Source organism: Nematolebias whitei, chromosome 4 (assembly GCF_014905685.2).
Source record: "Nematolebias whitei isolate Nwh7 chromosome 4, NemWhi1, whole genome shotgun sequence".
Taxonomy (NCBI): domain Eukaryota; kingdom Metazoa; phylum Chordata; class Actinopteri; order Cyprinodontiformes; family Rivulidae; genus Nematolebias; species Nematolebias whitei.
The window spans coordinates 8,457,458-8,478,871 of NC_056501.1; the positions used below are offsets into that span (position 1 = coordinate 8,457,458).

The 21,414-nt window shown below is 41.8% G+C and overlaps 4 protein-coding genes across 5 annotated transcripts in view; 2 read left to right on the forward strand and 2 right to left on the reverse strand.

The window, feature by feature from the left end:
- igfbp7 (insulin-like growth factor binding protein 7) overlaps positions 1 to 536 on the reverse strand; it is a 3,021-nt gene extending 2,485 nt beyond the window's left edge. Inside the window, exon 1 of the mRNA XM_037675655.1 lies at positions 79 to 536. Within this exon, the coding sequence (XP_037531583.1) occupies positions 79 to 508 (430 nt within the window). The 5' untranslated portion in view covers positions 509 to 536. The remainder of the gene's footprint in view (positions 1 to 78) is intronic.
- Positions 537 to 1,027: 491 nt separating this feature from the next.
- Positions 1,028 to 3,887, reverse strand: LOC119408809 (cytochrome c oxidase assembly protein COX18, mitochondrial). The gene is made up of 6 exons (XM_037675657.1): positions 3,396 to 3,887; positions 2,670 to 2,770; positions 2,271 to 2,425; positions 2,085 to 2,200; positions 1,896 to 2,006; positions 1,028 to 1,607 (listed from the first exon to the last, which is right to left on the reverse strand). The coding sequence occupies exons 1-6, from the start codon at positions 3,723 to 3,725 to the stop codon at positions 1,446 to 1,448; spliced, it is 975 nt and encodes a 324-aa protein (XP_037531585.1). The 5' UTR covers positions 3,726 to 3,887; the 3' UTR covers positions 1,028 to 1,445.
- Positions 3,888 to 6,283: 2,396 nt separating this feature from the next.
- On the forward strand, positions 6,284 to 8,615 carry selenot2 (selenoprotein T, 2). Its single transcript, XM_037675658.1, has 6 exons — positions 6,284 to 6,539; positions 6,827 to 6,937; positions 7,380 to 7,506; positions 7,599 to 7,686; positions 8,011 to 8,145; positions 8,223 to 8,615. The coding sequence occupies exons 1-5, from the start codon at positions 6,337 to 6,339 to the stop codon at positions 8,100 to 8,102; spliced, it is 621 nt and encodes a 206-aa protein (XP_037531586.1). The 5' UTR covers positions 6,284 to 6,336; the 3' UTR covers positions 8,103 to 8,145; positions 8,223 to 8,615.
- A 1,384-nt stretch (positions 8,616 to 9,999) lies between these two features.
- rnf4 (ring finger protein 4) lies at positions 10,000 to 20,156 on the forward strand. 2 transcript variants are annotated; one of them, XM_037675659.1, is made up of 8 exons: positions 10,000 to 10,141; positions 15,665 to 15,726; positions 18,414 to 18,576; positions 18,650 to 18,732; positions 18,819 to 18,831; positions 18,924 to 19,038; positions 19,476 to 19,527; positions 20,007 to 20,156. In XM_037675659.1, exons 2-8 carry the CDS (start codon positions 15,715 to 15,717, stop codon positions 20,154 to 20,156), a joined length of 588 nt encoding a protein of 195 aa, XP_037531587.1. In that variant the 5' UTR covers positions 10,000 to 10,141; positions 15,665 to 15,714. The 2 variants fall into 2 exon arrangements, with proteins under 2 accessions (XP_037531587.1, XP_037531588.1); XM_037675660.1 differs by having other exon boundaries at positions 10,019 to 10,024.
- Positions 20,157 to 21,414: the final 1,258 nt, after the last annotated feature.

Here is a 21,414-nt window from a genome sequence, read left to right on the forward strand (position 1 = left end):
GGTCTCACCTGTAGTCAGCTTCACCTGTGGTCAGGTGGTCTCACCTGCAGTCAGTCAAACCCGTGTGTTCAGCCTCACCTGCGGCGCAGCGGCCTTTGTTCTGGACGCTCATGGGTTCTTTGCCCTCCTTCTGGGCTGCCAGGCTCGCGGTCTTCAGCGCGCAGCTGTTCTTGTACGTGGTTCCGTCGGTTCCGCAGACCTCGAAGTTGTTCTTACACGAGCACACGCCCATCTTGCTCTTCTTGACATCCCTCGTTCTCACGCACTCCAATCCGAACCCGCAGCGGCGCGTTCCCGCACTGCGCCCCCCGCACAGTTCACCGTCAGCGGCTGCGCAGACCGAGCAGCACCCGCACGAGTCCCGCAGGGATCCGGCGGGGCAGCCCTGGACAGGGAGCGGAGCACACTGACCCGGGTCACACGGACCGCAGCCCGGACCTGCTGTCAGCACCGGAACGAGCGACCAGAGGATCGGAACCAGGAACAGAAGATTGCAACGGGACTTCATGGCGGTCCGAACTGGATCAGATCTAATCTGGACTGAGGTCTGAGTCCGCCTGGGAGGTGCTGGCTCCGCCTCACGGAGAACTGATCCCAGAGCAGATCAGATCCCACCAGAACCACTCCACACTCCAGCTCATCCCAGTTTCAGAACTTTTTTCTGTGTCAGACTGAGGTCAGAGGTCAGGGTTCTCCTAAAAATGTTCGGGTCCAAAAACGAGTAAAATCAGATGAAGTCAAAAATAAAACCTTTTGAAAGGAAGAGTCTGGATTTAATCGACCAGACTCTGAATGAGCTTTTAATGACTTTATTTTTGTCTTTATTATAAAACTTCTATTATCAGAAGATGAGGTGATCTGATCAGTAGAAAACCCAGTTCCTCAGTTTCAGAAACTTTGTCTGACACGAGCAGAATCAGAAATCACTCTAAACAAAAGTTTTTATTGTATTTATTTTGTTTTTATTTGATGTTGGATAAATAAACCATAAAGCTGATTTTAAAATTATACAACTGTTCTCCACAGATTACAGATTAGAGCACCCGACCGCATCTTTGTTCTGGTGAAGTTCTCCGTCTGATCCAGTTTCAGGTACCAGACCGGTCCAGACTCAGTCCGTGGGAATAACAGGAAACTTCCCGAGAGGAGGTCACGTGATTCCCTTCCTGTTTTTGTTTCGGGGACTTTTTATGGAACGGAGGTCACATTCCTTCATCAAACAGAACTTCATGTTCCAGTCAACCGTCAGAACTCTGAAGAAACAAACAGAACTTTGACGTTTGAACTGATTTAAACAAAACAGGAAACTCTTCATCGTTCTTCTTGTTGTAAAACTGGATCAGCTTCTCCCTGCAGAACCGGCTGCAGCCTCTAGAACCCTTCAGAACTCAGTCTCTGTAGAGCTCTTAAAGAACTCCATGGTACTCTGCAGTACTCCATAGTATCTACTTGCAGTACTTGGCCATGAAGGCGGCCAGCAGGTCTTTGTAAGGAGAATTGGATCGCCGAGTCTGCAGTCGCAGGAGTCTGTGAATCTTCGGTGATCGAAGGAGGAGGTTCTGGCTGAACCCGACCAGACTGGAGCATAACCAGTACAGAGCCATGCACTGTGTGGGGAACCAAGGGGACAGAAGACTTAGAACTTCAAAATAAAAGCATGGTGATCCGAACAAGCCCAAACCCACCCAGAACCCAACCAGAAGAAGCGGTCCAAGCAGACCCACACTGAGATGGGCCAGAACCCGTATGGCTGACTCTGGACCAGTTTAATGCAGTGAATCAGGAACTGCAGTCAGGTCCTGGTCCTGCCTCAGATTCTGATTCAGGTCTAAAAACCAGTTACCTCAACACAACTGACCCATTAAGCAGTTCTGACCAAACGGTTCTGAACTCACAGACGGGACGGTGGCAGCGATGGGGATCATCAGAACGGAGAAGCCTCTGATCCCGTTCAGAACCAGGCGCTGGAAACGTGACGCCGCTCTGACTCGCTGCAGAGAAAACACCTGCAGAAGAAGAGGACCCGCCCACTTAGCATGATGACATCACAGGTCATGTGACCATATTTCAGCTCACAGACAGACCTCCACGATGACCAGGTTGGTGAGACCCAGACACACCGGCAGGATCCAGGTGGAGTCAGGTACAGTGAGGTCAGGGAACCACAAAGCACCTCCTGCCGCCAGCTCACCCTGCAGGGCTACACAGAACCAACGGGTCAGGGGGCCAAACCAGAACCGAAACAGAATCAGCTGGATCAGAGGTCCTACCTGACTGGCTCGTGCTCAGGTTCCGAAGAGCCAGAGAAAAACTGACCCAGAGGGGCAACTGGACCCAAATCAGGACACTGGCTTTGAAAGGGTGGCAGTTGTCCCGGATGTAGAGCTGAGAGACCAGACGACGAAGGTTCTTATGGAACTGGACCCTGCACCCAAAACATAGACCAGAACTCCCTTAGAACCAGAACCTTTGAGAACCAGACCTACTTAGAACCTGAGAACCAGGCCTGAAATCAGCTGAGGATCCGACTCTGGAGTGAAAGTCTGATTGTGTGTTGTTTATTTGTTGTGTTTATATTCATTCTTTGTGTTAGCGTGTTTGTTTGCACCTGTTTTTGTTTTCAACAGTGTTTGTTGTTTGTGTTTATGTGTTTGTTTGTTTGTCCTCACCGGCACTGTTTGTCCGTCCAGCCTCTCTCGCGCGCTAGGACCGACACTTCGTAGCGAAGCCTCTTGGCCAACTCCGAGATCTCCCCCTGCAGCACCTCCACCTGCACATGCTTTGGTGTTACTAGTGTTACTATGGCTACCGATCACATGACCCACTGAGGGCGTGGCACCAGTTCCACCTGTTCAATTTTTAATCAGCAGTTGAACCATAAAATAAAAATCCCGTCATTGGTTTGCTAAAAAACAACTCACCAGATTCCTGATGAACATCTACATCCTGGGAGTTAACCTAATTAATTAATTAATTAGTTAATTAATTAATTGAACTGATAAGCTAATTAATTAATTAGTGGTATTTCAAAGCTGGTTAACTCAACCCCAAATTTCTAACTCTGGATCAGTGGACGTTCAGGAAAAAAAAACAAAGAACCAAGCAGAGTCCAGAACCAGGAAGGAAAGCCCGCTACAAAAGGCAACGGAGCAGGTGGGGTTCCCAACATCAGTTGCCATGGTAACAAACCAAGGTAAAATGTAAACACTGAAAATCCTGAACTGAACCTGAAGTTACCTTGATAAGATGATATTCCTGTTTGGTGGATTAAAATAGACCTGTTTGGTTCTGGTGTGGATCTGATCGGGTTTGGTTCTGATCAGGTTAAACTAACCAGGGTCCTGAAACTGGATTATGTGATCCTACCTTTCAGGTGAGTTTTTAGCTCCACCCACCTTGCTGAGGATACGTAGCTGGTAGGCGGCGAGCGGCAGGGTGACGAAGGTCCTGACTGAGATCGTTGCCATGACAACACTCAGCCACCACGGCAACCCGCTCACCTGCTGGACTCCAACCAGGAATTGTTCGCACAGGTGAACCGGCTCGGAGTGCGACAGGCTGTTGTACCATCCACCTGCGCCGCTGTCCCCGCCCACCCCGGACAAGCTCCTCACATGTGACTCAGGTACAGAAGCGGCAGCCCGTCCGGTCCACCTGAAAAGTCCTGCGGCTGGTCCACGGAGCCACAGGACTCTGGACCGAACCAGACCTCCTACGATGAGCATGTTGACCACGTGACCTCTGATTTAACGGAACAAAACTCCGGAACGTGCATGCGTCACGTCACCCGTCGGACGGTTCCAGGTTTCAGAGAAGAAAAGAAGAAAAAAAAGACATGTCTGAACTCCTCTTCACCTTCGTCTCTCCCGTGTCACACGTGTATGACGTCACTGACAGCGCTATGCGGCGTCGCAGCTTTATTACGTTTTACGTTGCAGAAGAACCGAAGGAATCATGTCATATTTATAACATATTTATGTCTGTGAATAAAAATAAACAATAAACAAACGGGGGGGGGGGGGGGGGGACTACAGTTTTACCGGAAACCTTTTCCCGTTTCAGAATAAAAGCATTACGAGTGTCCAACGAAAGCGCGTGAAGTTTTAATTGAAAACTTGGACTAAAGCAAGTTTAACAAAATCAGGTCTTTTTACCGCCTTCTTTGTATAATTACATGCTCGTTAACAGAAATGTTATAAAATAACGTAAGAAAGATTCCTTTTAAAAAGTTTAAGGATAATTTATCTTTAAAATGCTTCTCATTTAAAAAAAGCTTTGCTCATAGTTTATGAATAGAATAGTACTGATTAGGCCCACTTTTATTTCATATATAAAAAAAATTAAATGCCAAAATAAATCAGCTGAGTTTCATAAACTCCAGGATCAGCTGGTTGTTTGTGACTAAACTGAGTAAAAACAGTCACCAAAGTTTTAACCTTGAGTTATCCATAGTAGTTTATGTTTGATTTAACCAAATTAAATTTTATTCTGTAGTTTGCAAACATATTGTTTATAATCGTATTAGATAACAGATTCTATATATTTACATCTTGATTTAAAACAAATCATCATAAATGCAATACATGTACAATACAATACAACTTTATTTATTAAGTATTTTAAAAACAACACAGTTTGCCAAAGTGCAGTACACTAACACATACAAGCATAGGGTCCCTGGGATGCTTTGTGGAAGTGTCTCACTAAATGATATTCATGCAATTTCAATATTGTGAGATTATATTTTCCCTTTAATTAAAGGAAGGCTTCAGACAGAGAAGTCCATCTGTTGCTGGATACTGAATTTCCTCACCAAGACCAGGCAGAGAGAATCGGCAGTCACCTCTCCTCCACACTAGTCCTCAGCACCGGTACACGTCAGGGCTGTGTCTTCAGTCCACTCTTGTACTCTCTATTTACACGACTGTATCGTCAAGCACAGCTCTAACGTCATCCTCAAATATACTGATGACACCACCATCTTGGGCCTCATCACCAACAACGACGAGAGCGCCTACAGAGATGAGGTGAAACCACTGACCAGCTTGCGTCAGGAAAATAACCTCTCTCTCTAAATGTCAGCAAAACAAAGGAGATGATAGATGACTTCAGCAAACAGCATGGAGGCCAGCACTCCACCATCTACATAAACAACGTTGAGGTGGAGCAGGTCAGCAGCTTCAAGTTCCTCGGCGTTCACTGAGGATTTGTCCTGGACTTTTCTTACAGACACTGTGGTCAAGAAAGCCTGACAAAGACTCTACTTCTTAAAAAGATTAAAGAAGTTTGGGACGAACAACAGCATCTTCACCAACTTTTATAGGTGCACCACTGAGAGCCTGCTGACAGGCTGCATCATAGGGTGGGAACTGCACCAGTCAGAGCCGGAAAGCACTACAGAGGGTGGTGCAAAAAGCAGAGGACATCACTGGTCGCAGTCTCCACACCATCAAGGACATCTACCACAGCCGAAGTCTGTGTAAAGCACACAGCATCATTAAGGACCACACCCACCCAGCTCAAGGACTCTTCCATCTACTACCCTCTGGCAGACGATACAAGAGTCAGTCATCGTGCACAAAAAGACTAAAGGACAGCCATTCTCCACAAGCTGTCAGATTATTGAACTCTTGATAAATAACACTGAACAACAGGCAATAACACCAAGCCACATCTGTGACACCTACTTTGACTGATATTAGCAAACCCTCATAATCATAATCCATATGATTACCATTACCGTAATAATTATCATCATAATTCAATATCAGTGTTACTCAGTACCTGTGCAATAACCTGTCACACAACCTGTGTAGTATGTTAGTTATGTGCAGTATATATATATATATATATTTTTTTTTTTTTTTTTTTTTTTTTTTATATATATCATGCGCATTTTAGCTTATATTACTACCTTCAAATACTTACTCACACAAATTCATCCTACTTGCACGGTTATATTCTACCATGTTATTGTTTCCTATCTTTCTTTAGGACCTTTACTTTATCACTTTTAGTACTTTATTCTGTACCCTTATTGAATGCTTTAGTATTTTTTGTTTGTTTGTTCTTTTTTTTTTTTTTTTGCGAGTCAAATCAGTTCCTCTCCTCCTGAGCATTTCATTGTACTGTTAACCTTGCATACAGTCTCAGACTTCCCTTCCCATATGACAAACACCATTTGAACTTGAGCAGCAGTGCACCGGGTCCACCAGGAGGCGGCGCTGTGAAAAGATTCATCTTCAGTTAAACACCACAGAAGAAGAAATAATCCGGAGGCGTAGAAGAAGAAATAACCAGGAGGAGTAGAAGAAGAAAAAGAAGACAGCCGCGAACATGGCAGAGTTCGGTTCGACCGGCCTGCTCGCGGTTCTGTTGTTCTTCATGGCTCTCACACTGCGGGACGTATATATCGGCAGGTCGAACCTGCGGCCCGGTTCGTCCCCGGACACCGAACTGAACCCAGAGCCGAGTTCCGAGACCGGGAAACCACCCAAGGCCGCGCTGTACACCGGGCCGATCCTCCGGTTCCGATACTGGTGAGTGTGAGCGGTTCTGACACCTGACAGGTAACCTCGGAACGGTTCTGTTGACTGAGGGTCACGCGATGTTTACAGTTTATCAGAAAGATGTCACGTGAATTGCTGGAGAATTAAAAAAAAAACAACGTTTTCTGTGAAGTTTTAATGATCAATAATATTCTTTTTTTTGTTTTAAATTAACAGTAAATAATGTGTGTGTGCTGGAGCCCAGCTGACAGGTGTGTCCTGCATGTGTTGGTGGGTGGAGCTTACCTGACAGGTGTGTTCTGTGTGTGTGTTCTCAGTACCTCCTGAGGGTACAGTAAAGTCTTCCAGGAATATTCCCACGCCATCAGCCAGGTGTATCCAGACATCCGTATCCAGGGAGAAAACTACCCCCCAACCCCCTTCAACAGGTGAGCTATGATGTCATTAAACCACGCCCTAATCCCTACAACAGGTAAGGTATGATGTCAATTAATATCCCAACCTACAAATCCTGAGGAATTACTTTAGAAAATCTATAAAAATGCAGATGCTGTCAAATAAACTTTATATTAATATGCTTTATATTTTTTTCCTCTTAAACAGTGTCATCCTCAAGAAGCCCAAACTATAGGATTTACAAAAAGGAAAGTCTTAAGTCTAGTCTTAAAAGTAGGCAGAGTCAGCTCACGGAGAGAAACTGGAAGAGAGGAGTCTGAAACTTAAAGACTCCTATTCTACTTGTATAAACTCTAGGAACTACAAGTAAACCTGCAGTCTGTGAGCAAAATGCTTCTTTTAGGAAAATATGTAACAATAGGATATTTAATGTAAGATGGAGCTTGGTTGTTGAGTCTGAAGTCTCTTCCTCAGGTACGTCGGTAACCTGATCTCATACCTGAAGCTGCTTTCCATCCTCCTCATCATCAGCGGTCAGAACCCCTTCCCCCTCCTCGGCTACGACACCCCTGCGTTCTGGACCTGGACTCAGAACAACAAGGTACCAGAACCCCTTATTGCTGTTACCACGACAACAGATGCAGTCTGGTTGCTGCGGCAACAGATTGATTGATTGTGTTTCCCGTTTGTCAGATCTTCTCGTGTCTGATGGCGTTCTTCGTCTGTAACATGATGGAGACACACTTCCTGTCTACGGGAGCCTTCGAGGTCACTCTGAATGGTGAGTTCTGATTGGTCCAGAGCTCAGCGCAGCGTTTTAAAATGCAGCTTACTTTATGATTTACGAATGCTTAATATTTAAACATAAACTCTTTAAATAAAGGGTCCGGTCACACTTTTCTAATTTCTCTGCAGCTCAGAGAAGAAACACTTTGTAAAAAAAAAGACTTTTATTCAGTTAACAGTATTTTTAGCAAGTCTACAAAAATATCTCTAAGCTCAAGTTGTGTTTTTTTCTGTGCTGTCAATGAAGTTAAATTATGAGTGAGAGGCGGAGCAAATAAGAAGTCACTTCCTGGTGTCACACCGTTTGTCATCCCCTCAGATGTTCCTGTTTGGTCGAAGCTGCAGTCCGGTTACGTCCCAAACATCCAAGAGATGTTCCAGATCCTTGACACACACCTAAAGATGAACTAGGTAGATCCCAGGACCTTCGCCTCTACTTAGAGCTGCTAGACAGGTAAACACACACACAGGTGAATAACTTGCAAGTAAACACAAACAGGTAAACAGGGTTATTTATGTCTGTCTCCTTAGCTGTGCTATGTTCAGGTGTCCTGGCTCAATGGGATGTTCAGCTCCTGGCGTTAATGAAGGCACAGCCTTAAAGCAGACTCTGCCGGGCCGTGCCAGATGTCCCCGCCTACAGGCAAGAGCTCCCATGATGCACTGGGTCACCACACAGCGCGACTGCAGTCACCTGATGAAACAAAAACCTGAGGATGTCGACTCGTCTCGCTGTCCAAATGTTCACCTGTCATTGGTCGAAATGTTTTGCTGGATGTTGTTGTTTACTTCCTGCTTTTTTAAGTGCTGATCCACCTCATGTTCGGACTGGTCCTGGTACTAATGGATCAATTCAGCCCAATTTCCTTTTGTTCTCTAAACTACTTTTTTTTTTAATGTTTCTGCTTTAATTGTGAAAACAGGAAACTGAGACGTCAGAATAAATTATCAGTGACTGACTAGAAATTGACTAATTTATATTAAACCCTTCAGATGTCCTCAGGTCTAAATGTCTTAACCTGAGGACAGCAGGAGGGTTACTAATTTTATTTTTTGATCAGCTGTCATTTTTCTTTGGTTTCCATTCTGATTTTGTTTTAAATAAAATCTGAATGTTGGAAAAAGTTGTGAGAAATCAAATTTTAGGATGAAAACATATTTATTCTTAAGATAAGGTCCAGTTCAGAGCAAGTTCAAGACCAGGTTTTGTCCTGTTCCAATCCAGTTTAGGTTCAGGGTTAATATGGATTTAGATCCAGATTAAATTCAGTTCAGCTTTCTTTGGTTGGCGTCCTGATAGAAACTCGATAATCCAGGTAGAAAAATCTAACAAGGTTAACAGTTACTCTGGATGCATTCCTCATCGTTAGACGATCCAGAGGACTTGACTTAATTAACTGTGTTAGTTTCTTTGGTTAGGTTTAGTTTTGATCTAGTGGAAGTCATGTTCAGGTCTCATTCAGATCTATGTCTTTGGGAATGATGGGGTCTCTAGGAATGATCCTGTCTCTGGGAATGATTGGGTCAATAAAATAATAGGGTCTCTTGGACTGATGGGGTTCTGGAAATGATGTGAGGGCAGTTTCTGAAATTAAGCTCAGTATTTTAGAGTCCTGGTGAAAAAATGAAAAAGCCATCATGGAAACAAAAATAACTTTTTAAAATAATATACTGTAGTGTTTTTTTCCTATCATATGATAAAGATTTTTAAGTAACTATATTTGTATCCAGTTTATTATGGTAACTGTTTCCTGCTGTGGTTACCAGTGTGAGGTTGTACTACATAGAGGTGATTTTAAATATATACAATGTAGTCGAGCCAATTTTATTTATGAAGCTCATTTAAAAAGAGCTGTTACCAAAGTTTTTAACATATTCTTCAACATATGGTTGAAGTAGATCAAAGATATGAGGGTGCAAGGTCATTTATGCACTTAAAGGTAAACAGGAGAATTTTACAGTCCATTCTGATACATACAGGGAGCCAGTGAAAGGAGGATAAAACTGGTGAAATATGCTCAAAACTACAAGTTCCTGTTAAGAGCCAAGCTGCAGCATTTTGGACGAGCTGGAGACGTGAAATTTACAAGTTTTTAAAAAAAAATGCATCATTCAAGTTTCTAATTAAATGTAAATAAACATTATTTTTGTTTAAAATTGAATAATCGCTTCTGTGAATGAAAACAAAAACAACTAAATTATTTCTGATTAAAAAAAAAAAAGTTAATAAGTTGTAGTTTTACCTTTAAGACTGAAGGCGGCGCGAGAGAACCAACAGTCCGTTTCCAACTGCTGCTACAACAGAGGAAGAAGAAGCTGAAGGAAATCGAGAGGTATCGAGTTCTGTTCGTGTTGTGGATCAGAATCAGTTTAATTCGACTGCGGTCTGTTCGTCTAATCTGGAACTGTCTCGAGGTGTGAACCGAACCACCCGGAAACACCTGCTGAAAGTGAGTGACACTAGCTAACTGCTAACTGTTTCACCGGTGTTGTGCCTCAAACTGTTACCCTCTGAAAGAGGTATCGAGTCCTGTTCGTGTTGTGGATCAGAATCAGTTTAATTCGACTGTGGTCTGTTCGTCTAATCTGGAACTGTCTCGAGGTGTGAACCGAACCACCCGGAAACATATGCTGAAGTGATTGACACTAGCTAACTGCTAACTGTTTCACCGGTGTTGTGCCTCAACCTGTTAACCCATGAAAGTGGTTTCATTGGTTACGCACCTATCAGGGGCCGCGGCGGCGAGCCGGACGGGTTAGGCAGAGTCAAAAATTGGCGGTGATTTTTGAATTTCGAATGAAGGTGGTTAGGGTTAACTAGTTTTTGTGACTGGTTCAGGTTATTCGGAGCACCAAGTTTAAGTAAGAATTGGAACGGTCAGTTCCTGCGCAAGCTATGCTAGCGAGAATTTTTTTCCGCCATCTTGGAAAGACCTTTACGTAGCAACGTTAGCATTGTACAGCCAGAATCGGTATTCTTCGATACCAGTATTTTCTGGCCTGATACGATACCTGGTAAAATCCATGCGAATATCGGCGGTATCGATACATATGCTGAATTTTTTATATACAAATAGGCCTAATGTGTCAGGTAAACTTTAAAAAAGTAGTGTATTCAAATCAAAGCTACATAAAGAATGCAAGACAGTCATTTTATTTATTTTAAACTCAGGAGTATGTTGTTGCAGTGACCTCATTTAGTCATTTGTAGTATATATTTTTCAGAATTCACCAAGGCTGTTTTATCACCATTGCTCTATATAATTTGATGACACCTGGTCTATGTAATCCACTTTAAATCAGTTCTTTATGAAACCTTACCTGAATAAATCTAGGCTTTTTTTTTCTTTTGCCCATGTGAGATTATCTCAGTGATACACATATTACTCCAAACTGAATTTATGCAACTATTTGTTGAAGCATGAATTTATTTTGTTAATTATTTCATAACCACATTTGTTCGTTTGAACAACTCCAACTGCAGCAGTTCTTAGCTCTGCTGAAAGCTCCACATTTCTTCCCTGTATACCTGGATAGTCCTACAGCCCTGAGGGACTCCTCCAGAGCAGCAGCAGCACCTGAGTCTTTGCTCTCCTCCTCTATCCGCCTCATCAGTGACTCACATTATGTGTTGTGATTTAACAGGAAGTGTTTTACAAGGTTTGTTGTGTTGCTACAGCTCTTTACAGATTTTCCACAAACTGCTTCTTGGCTGTTTCTGGAGATGAAATAGCTCCACACATGACTGTTAAGCTCCGCCGCTGTGTCTACAGACGGAGAGGCTGACGAGCTGCGTGCCGCTCCGCTTACACGCATTACACATTTACTCAGGTGGAAGAAAAAGTAGTTCCCTCCAACCGCATAACATTTAGACAAGATCTCAATAGTTTAGTTACTTTCCACCATCTTCCTGATAATGATATGCATTACCTGAAATGACTGAAGTATCAAAAGTATCGATAGTTTAAGAATCAATTCTAGAGCGAAACATTCTGTCAATAGTATCGATAAAACTGTATCGATCCACACATCACTAGCCAGAATTGGGTTGAACGGACGCATCACTGAGGTCTTAAAGGAGTCCCGATGATAAAAGAACTAAGTGAACTCCACTAGGAGTACAGTTGCTTGACTTCAGTCATAAAGATGAGCCAACATAAAGACCCACAAACATGGAAAAAAAAATTTTAAATCTACGCGGAGCCGTAAGTCAGAAGGCTCAGAGGTGGCTAATGCTAATGGCAAACGAGACAGAGGAGCCACCACTCCAACAAATACTGAAAAGACTGTTCAAGGTACCTGTGACGACGACGAGGAGGTTTTTGTGGATAACCACCTGGAGGGCATTGGTAACCAGTTACAACAGCACAGCGCCATGCAGATAAACTCTGAGGATACTGAAGAGTGCAAAAACAGTTAAAAGCTCAGAAGCAGAAGTAGAACTTCTTCAAAAGGAAAATGAGGAAACGAAGGAACATTTTGTGAGCCAAGAAAGATATAAAAGAAGATGGTGCCTACGGATTAAAGGAAAAAGTGAATGAAAACACCAGGGCTGAAGTTGTGGAGTTGCTGAGCAGAATTGTACCTGATCTGACTGGAAAGATGGAGGATGTTGTTGACATGGCTCACAGAGTGGGAAGATCGATGGAGGGCCAACCCAGACAAGTTATAATCCTCTTCTCCAAGAGAAGTGTAAGAGATGAGGTGTGGAAGCAAACCAAGTCATCACGGAGCTGCAAAGAAGAAGCACTCGAGTTTGCAGAGGACCTGACCCAGGAGGACTGGAAGTCAAGACGGATGCTGTGACCAAGGAATGAGCAAGAAAGGAGGGTAAGGCTGCAGGATTCAGAGGACCCTTCACCTACACTGAAGGGAAGTGACTCTTTGGCTCAAGTTTGAGCAGTATTTAGAATTTTTTTTTTTTTAGATTGAAGTTTTTTTTTTTGGTTCAAGGGGACTGACTCCAAGGGTTTTTTACTCGACCTCCTATAACCCAAGTTTTTTTTTCTATTGTTACTGTATTTAATACTTTTAGTATTTAAGACTGAGAGAAGTTTTTTTCCTTTAATGCAGGAGGGCTCAAAGACCATTAAGAAGCTTTAATTTTATTTTGCAAAGGTCAAAAGAATGTTTTTGTCTTCAAGAGTCAGACTCTGAGTTAACAGATGTTAAATTTTGGGGTGATAAGATCATTATCATTAAGGCTTATTAAGATATGACTTTGACATTCCTAAATTACCTGTTGAATTATCTGCTTTTCACCTAACAGGTGTTATTAAACTGGAAAAAGCATCTAAACATAACTTCTGTCCTCACAATGTTCCTTTTTGGAACAACAGTCGTTTTACACAGAGGGAAGTCTGTTCATGGAAAAATGGATGGAGAAGCAAATATGATCACTCTCTCGTCTAATGGATGAAAAGGGAAATCTATATGAATGTGAAGAATTCATTAAAAAATATAATCTTATCTGTACCAAAAGGGACTATGACAAAGTAATTAAAAATATACCGATTGCATTTCTTTAGTTAATAAAGAACAATTATGAAACTAATCCAACAGTTAGTTTACAGAGTATCAATCTCAATGGACTAAATTTTATACACAAAAAAAATGCAACAATTGTTTAAAGACATTTAATAAAAACAATATATTTAGAAGGAAGTACGAAGGAATTTTCATGAGTTTTATGATGAGGAGGAGAGAATACAAATAATGACAATAAAATATCTGGGTTTTCCTTTTTTGCCTAAATGTAAATAATTACATTTCAAAACTAAATATCCTTCAAACGAGTTTATCAGAAATGGATTTAAAATTGAATGTGATAACTGTTCTATATGTAACGAACCTGAAACAACAGAACATCTGTTTTATTTCTGTCATTCTGTGAACACGTTATGGAAATCCCTTCAAGATCTTCTGACCATAAAATCCATGGACATAGACTCCTTCTCCCCTCAGAATGTCTTGTCTTGTCTTGTCTGTCTGTCTGTCTATATAGATATATAGATATAATCTGAAAATAAAAAAGATGAGTGTCTTATAACATTATCTTAATCTTAAAATGTTATATACATAAATATAGATGTGACAGATCTAAGCCTGTATTCAAATAAGAGTCAGAGTCAGAGTTTCTTTATTGTCATTCGCACCTCATGTGGTACATGTGGTGGAGCGAAATTATGTACACAGGGTCCCAGTTACATCCAACAATAAAATGTATAAGAAAAACAGTAATAACATCTAAGATATGAACTAAGAAAAACATCAACTAAATATACACTAAGCACTCATAACATAAAACATTGAACATCACCACAAACATGAACATGAGTCTGTGAGCAGATGTGCACGCATGAACACATCAACATTGAAACAGATCAGCAGCAACATGAAACAGATCAGCAGCAACATGAAACAGATCAGCAGCAACATGAAACAGATCAGCAGCAACATGATATGGTTTTTCACAGTGATTATTCTAGTTAGAGATTCATGAGTCTAACAGCCTCAGGGTAGAAGCTGTTCCTCAGTCTAGTGGTTCTGCACTTAATGCTCCTTAACCTCCTTCCTGAGGGGAGTGGGGCAAAAAGTGTGTGTGCTGGGTGGGTGGGGTCCTTCATGATGCAGGTGGCCCTCTTCCTGCATCTGGAGGTGTAGATGTCTGTGATGGTGGGGAGACTGATTCCAACAGATTTCTGTGCAGCCTTCACCACTCTCTGCAAAGCTTTTCTTTCTGCAGCTGTGCAGCCTCCATGCCACACATTGATGCTCGAGCACAGGATGCTCTCCACTGCACACCTGTAGAAGGAGGTGAGGACTGAGCTTCCCAGACCAGCTCGCCTCAGCCGTCTGAGGAAGTAGAGTCTCTGATGAGCTTTCTTGATCAGGCTGGTGGTGTTGTTGCTCCAGCTGAGGTTGTCATTCATGTGTACACCCAAGTACTTGTAGCTGGAGACCACTTCCACCGCAGATCCTCTTATGTTCAGGGGGGTGTAGGTGTTTTTGTTCCTTCTGAAGTCTACAATCATCTCCTTTGTCTTCTTCACATTGATGTGAAGGTTATTCTCTCTGCACCAGCTCTCCAGGTGTTCCACCTCCTGCCTGTAGCTGGACTCATCATTGTTTGTGATGCATCCCACCACCGCTGTATCATCTGCAAACTTTACAATGTGACAGCCTGGATGGGTAGCTGCACAATCATATGTGAGCAGAGTAAACAGGAGGGGGCTCAACACACATCCCTGAGGAGAGCCAGTGCTGAGGGTTATGGTGGAGGAGGAGAGGTTGTGGATCCTCACTAACTGTGGTCTGTTTGTTAAAAAGTCTAGTACCCAGTTGCAGATGGAGGGGCTTAGTCCTAGTGTGGATAGTTTGTCCATCAGGGTTTGGGGGATCATGGTGTTGAAGGCGGATGTGAAGTCCACAAAGAGCATACGGACGTAAGAGTTTTTCTGCTCCAGGTGGTTGAGTGCAGTGTGGACCACAGAGGAGATTGCATCCTCTCCAGAACTCCAGATGTTAAAACTTTCGTTTGACAGTGTTAAAAAAAAACAAAAAAACAAGCAAAATAGTTCTCTCATCACCTCGCTCAGCTAATATAGGCCTCTGACGAATTAATTTAAGGGCTACATATAATTTTATTTAAATATCTTTTGTTTTTCTGCTTTTAATGTTACTTAATTTGAAATATGTTCTGAATAATATTTTATCTTGTTTATGCAAATGTTGCATTTAGGAGGTCTGATGGATACCTCCATGATCAAATGTATCATTTTATTGTTTGAGTAGTAGTTTCATGTTTCATTGGTGAATATTACGTCATATTAGTTCATAAATTGTTAATGTGACTTTTCTGTTGTTATCTTGTCCATTGTGTGTTTATGCTCACAGGTAAATAAGAAAAAATAACTCAAAACACATCTGTGATAAATTACTCTTGTAACCTTTGGTAATTTAATTTCTTCCAGAAACATTGGAGCGTTCAGGACCTTCTTGTGTGTTCGGCTCCTGTGGTGATATGAGCAGCCCTGTAAGTTTTCTTACGTATGTATGTTTGACAGCATCAGCTGATGTTTCTGTGACATTCATCATATTTTGTTTGTTGGATTATAAAGTGGAGAACGGTTTCTGATCTGGTCAAGATCGTTGAGTTACTCCAAAGTCTGTATTTCTTTTGGTTATATTAAGCTTTAAGAACCTTGAGGGCAGAGTGTTTACATGCACAACACAAAGCCATTCATGAAATAATTCTGCTTCAGTATCAGTCGGATTAATCATGAACACCTCACAGGGGAAGACATCAGGAGAGTTTTCAGGTTGTCCACCAAAATGTTTGGTTGTCTGCAACCTTTACTATAAAGAAGGCAAAACAAATCTCAAAAATGTAATTTACTAAGTATATTGCACTATACACAGTGCCTTGCGAAAGTATTCAGCCCCCTTGAACTTTTCAACCTTTTGCCACATTTCAGGCTTCAAACATAAAGATATAAAATTTTAATTTTTTGTGAAGAATCAACAACACGTGGGACACAATCGTGAAGTGGAATGAAATTTATTGGAAGTGTCAAACTTTTTTAACAAATAAACTGAAAAGTGGGGCGTGCAGTATTATTGGGCCCCTTTACTTTCAGTGCAGCAAACTCACTCCAGAAGTTCAGTGAGGATCTATGAATGATCCAATGTTGTCCCAAATGACTGATGATGATAAATAGAATCCACCTGTGTGTAATCAAGTCTCCGTATAAATGCACCTGCTCTGTGATAGTCTCAGGGTTCTGTTCAAAGTGCAGAGAGCATCATGAAGACCAAGGAACACACCAGGCAGGTCCGAGATACTGCTGTGGAGAAGTTTAAAGCCGGATTTGGATACAAAAAGATTTCCCAAGCTTTAAACATCCCAAGGAGCACTGTGCAAGCAATCATATTGAAATGGAAGGAGTACCAGACCACTGCAAATCTACCAAGACCCGGCCGTCCCTCTAAACTTTCATCTGGAACAAGGAGAAGACTGATCAGAGATGCAGCCAAGAGGCCCATGATCACTCTGGATGAACTGCAGAGATCTACAGCTGAGGTGGGAGAGTCTGTCCATAGGACAACAATCAGTCGTACACTGCACAAATCTGGCTTTTATGGAAGAGTGGCAAGAATAAAGCCATTTCTCAAAGATATCCATAAAAAGTGTTGTTTAAAGTTTGTCACCTGGGAGACACCAAACATGTGGAAGAAGGTGCTCTGGTCAGATGAAACCAAAATCCAACTGTTTGGCCACAATGCAAAACGATATGTTTGGCGTAAAAGCAACACAGCTCATCACCCTGAACACACCATCCCCACTGTCAAACATGGTGGTGGCAACATCATGGTTTGGGCCTGCTTTTTGTCAGCAGGGACAGGGAAGATGGTCAGAATTGATGGGAAGATGGATGGGGCCAAATACAAGACCATTCTGGAAGAAAACCTGTTTGAGTCTGCAAGAGACCTGAGACTGGGACGGAGATTTATCTTCCAACAAGACAATGATCCAAAACATAAAGACACATCTACAATGGAATGGTTCACAAATAAACATATCCAGGTGTTGGAATGGCCAAGTCAAAGTCCAGACCTGAATCCAATCGAGAATCTGTGGAAAGATCTGAAGACTGCTGTTCACAAACGCTCTCCATCCAACCTCACTGAGCTCGAGCTGTTTTGCAGGAAGAATGGGCAAGAATTTCAGTGTCTCCATGTTCAAAACTGATGGAGACAAACCCCAAGAGACTTGCAGCTGGAACTGCAGCAAAAGGTGGTGCTACAAAGTATTAACACAAGGGGCCCAATAATATTGCACGCCCCACTTTTCAGTTTTTTATTTGTTAAAGTTTGACATCCAATAAATTTCATTCCACTTCACGATTGTGTCCCACTTGTTCTTGATTCTTCACAAAAAAATAAAATTTTATATCTTTATGTTTGAAGCCTGAAATGTGGCAAAAGGTTGAAAAGTCTAAGGGGGTCGAATACTTTACAAGGCACTGTATCTTTGCAGCAAGATGTGGCTGTCTGAGACAAAAATAAGTTTGTCTCGGTCACAACCAAAACCTGCTTATGTCCACCCCTGCCTCACGTCAGACAGTTGCTTCAGGTGGGAAGATACCAGTCCAGCTCATAGTTTGTTTCATTAACCTGTCAGAGCAGAATTTAACCTCTGGAACAGAAAACTCACGGTGAATTAAACCCGTGTTCTGTAAAATCCTTCAGGACTCTTAAGATTTGTTTCTTTGCTGCACCTTGAAGCTTCGATAGAGGGGGACAAGCTGAGCCTTAAAATCCTCCAGATTTATTTAATTGTCAGTTTGTTTTATAATATTTTGTCAAACAAATGAGTGGAATAGAATTATTGTTTTTTTTTTTTAAACTACAATGTTGAAACTGAAATGTTAAAAGAAGCGAAACACCAGCTAAAAATAGAACAGGATAGCTAAAGGCTGCGTAATTGTAACTAAAAGTAAAAGTTTGCTGAAGTAGATTTGAAGAACAATGAAAACTAAAAGTTTTAGCACTCATCTCCTCTGTAAGCTGGATGTGTTAAAAATCCACAAAGTCTGCAGAAGTAGCTTGTTTGCAACAAAACAAACGGAAAAACTAATTTTAAAACATGAACATAAGTGAATGCTGAGTCGGCATGTGGAGGAAGCTCCGCCCACTGCTGACATGATCTTCTGCTTTTAGGCACAGAGGAAGAGAAGGCCCACAGGAAGACCTCTGGTCTCCAGAACCAGCATCAAGGTCAGCAGAGCAGCAAATGCCAAAACGATGACTTGCAGGTCGGCGGATGCTGGTGACCCCGCCCCCCCCACAGAGCCCATCGACGTGATCGATGGCGCAGATGATGGTCAGTACGATAAATAATTACTTTAGTTGTTGTTTGTGTTCACATGACTGGATTAATTACCTTGTGTGTTCAGGTGTGGAGGAGGTGGTGGATCTGACCTGTGAAGGATCAGAAGCTACTGTGGTCGACCTGACGACCAGCAACGACTCTGTACTGGTAAAAATAAAAACACGCAGGAAGTAACCTTTTTGTACAGGAAGTGATCTAACGCTTTTTCTCTTGTCCTTGCTGCTGCGCTCCAGCTGGTGGACGAAGGTAAAACTCCGACTACGAAGGATGAAAATGTCTTTTTACTATCGTGTTCGCCCACTAAAGGAGCAGTTCCACATTTCTGTGTTGCCCATCAGGTCCTCGGAACAGGAAAGTCCAACCAGGTGAGAGCTATGTGCTCAGTAGTGACGAAGATGAAGATATGACCCCTGCCCTTCATGCTGCTATGATGTCCTCTGCACACACATCCAGGTAATAGACTGATCCCTGCAAAGACAAACTTGGGTATTGCACTGATTCCTGCTGATAATGTATCCAGGTAATGGACTGACACTGATCTTTACTGACAACATACCCAGGTAATACACTGATTCCTCTGAGCGTATATCCAAGTAATAGACTCATCCCCGAAAAGACATTCAATTTATATACTGATCCCTACAAAGATGCAGTAAGTTAATACACTAATCCCTGACGACACATCTGGGCAGTACACTGATCCCTTTGGCAGTGTATCCAGGTATTAGACTGATCCCTGTAAAGACATCCAGTCAATGCAGTGGTGTATATAATTACAGTGATGTTCACTGACTGTGTGTCCAGGTATTAGACTTATAATGCACTCAGTTCTTGCTGACAACGTTTGCAGGTAATACACTGAGCCTTGGCTTGTTCCCTGTGTGTTTCAGGACGACGCCGGGTATGATCAGCTGTCCGGTCTGTTTGGACCTGTACTCTGAGGTGAGACTCATGGTTCACATGGCTCTACAGACACATGACTGGTTGTTTTGAACTGAGCAGGTGAAGCACCTGAGCTCTCAGTCAAGACTTCCTGTGTGGCTTGCTAAAGTTTTAGCACCCCTGGACTGAGTTTGTCTTCTGGCTCTGATTAAAAGGAGGACTTTAAGACATTTTAAAGACATCACATGTGATATGAAACTCCAGGAAGTAAACCAGTTCTTGTTTCAGATTTATTTGTTGTGACATGTAAACTGAAAACCTTTGTGAGAGAAACAACCCGTATCATTAAATTATCAGAGCAGAACGTTACAAACAGTCCGACGGAACAAAAACTAGTCGAAACATTCTGACATGTCAGATGTCGCACCGGGAACCACTGTTGGTTCTGACGTTGGCGCCGGTGGTCACGTGACGTATCTGCTCCTCAGTGGCCCGGGAGGCCAGTCCTGCACCCTGATTGGCTGTCGTTTCCTCCACAGATTGTCGAGAGCGGCCGATTGGTCGTTTCCACGAAGTGCGGTCACGTGTTTTGCAGCCAATGTCTGAGAGACGCTCTGACATCATCACGCACCTGTCCTACCTGCAGGAAGAAACTCACCCGCCAAATGTACCACCCGCTCTACATCTGACGTCATTGAGATGACATCACACATCTGCTGCCATTTTAGGGCTGCACTGACATCATCACTGACATTCACAAGGCATTTGTTGCTGAAACTTGTTTTTTTTTTTTGAAAACTCAAAATAAAATTAAAAAAGCATTTTAAGTAGAGTCATGTATTGATTTGCTCCCAACAGTTATTTTAATTTATATTCTGGTCCGATTCTTGTTAATAAAATTAACTGCCATCATTAAGTGATTGATCGTGGCTTTTCATTGAACTTGCAGATAATTTGATTGACGGCAGCATGCCCCGCCCACCATAACACATCACAATATTCAGATTTTTATTCTGTCTGTTGTTCTGCCTCTCGTTGCTTTAGAATAGAATAGAATAGAATAGAATAGAATAGAATAGAATAGAATAGAATAGAATAGAATAGAACCAGATTTATTGTCTTTGCTCATGAGCTGAAAATGGTCAGGGCCAACCAGTTTGTGATGTGAAACTTTATTGTTCAGCAGTTTGAGTTAAAACTTTCTTTGTTTTTGTTTAATTGAAGTAAACAAATACAAATTCCACGTTTTGTCTACTTGCAATATATATATATATATATATATATATATATATATATATATTTATTTATTTTTTTTCTCTCTGAGAAAACCGGTTGATAACAGAAGTGGATTGAGGCCACGATGAAAACATTTTCACTGAATTCTCACTTTTATTCTAAGACCGTTTTTTTCCTCAGAATTCTGTGGCACTCATCCTTTTCCATAAATCGCTAAATGACAGAAACATTTTATAAGAGAAGCCTAAACTGACATAAAATGACAGAAATCGTAACAGAAACACTAGCCAACAGCTAAATGTAGTAAAAGATTAGCAACTTAAAATTGCAGAACATAGGGTTATCTTGAGTTTAAGATTTAAAGTAACAGAATTCAAATTAAAAGTAAAAAGTTAGCTTTAAGTAGCATAAAGCTTACTAAAAGTTTAATGGAACAAAAAAAAAGAAGCTTACCAAACGCCAAGCTATAAAAGTACATTTAAAAATACAAACGGCAATAACTGCTGCAGATTTCAACTGAAAAAATCTAAATGTTTTTTCTATTGGGAACATATTTGTAAAGTCAAATATTTTAGAAAAATAATAAAACTTACAAAAGTCACAGCACCCATCCCCTGAACGAGCCGAATGTTTTCATGTACATGTAGCTAAAATTAGTAAGTAAGCTGACGTAATGTTACAAAATATGTACAAAAACTTAAAATGGGACGA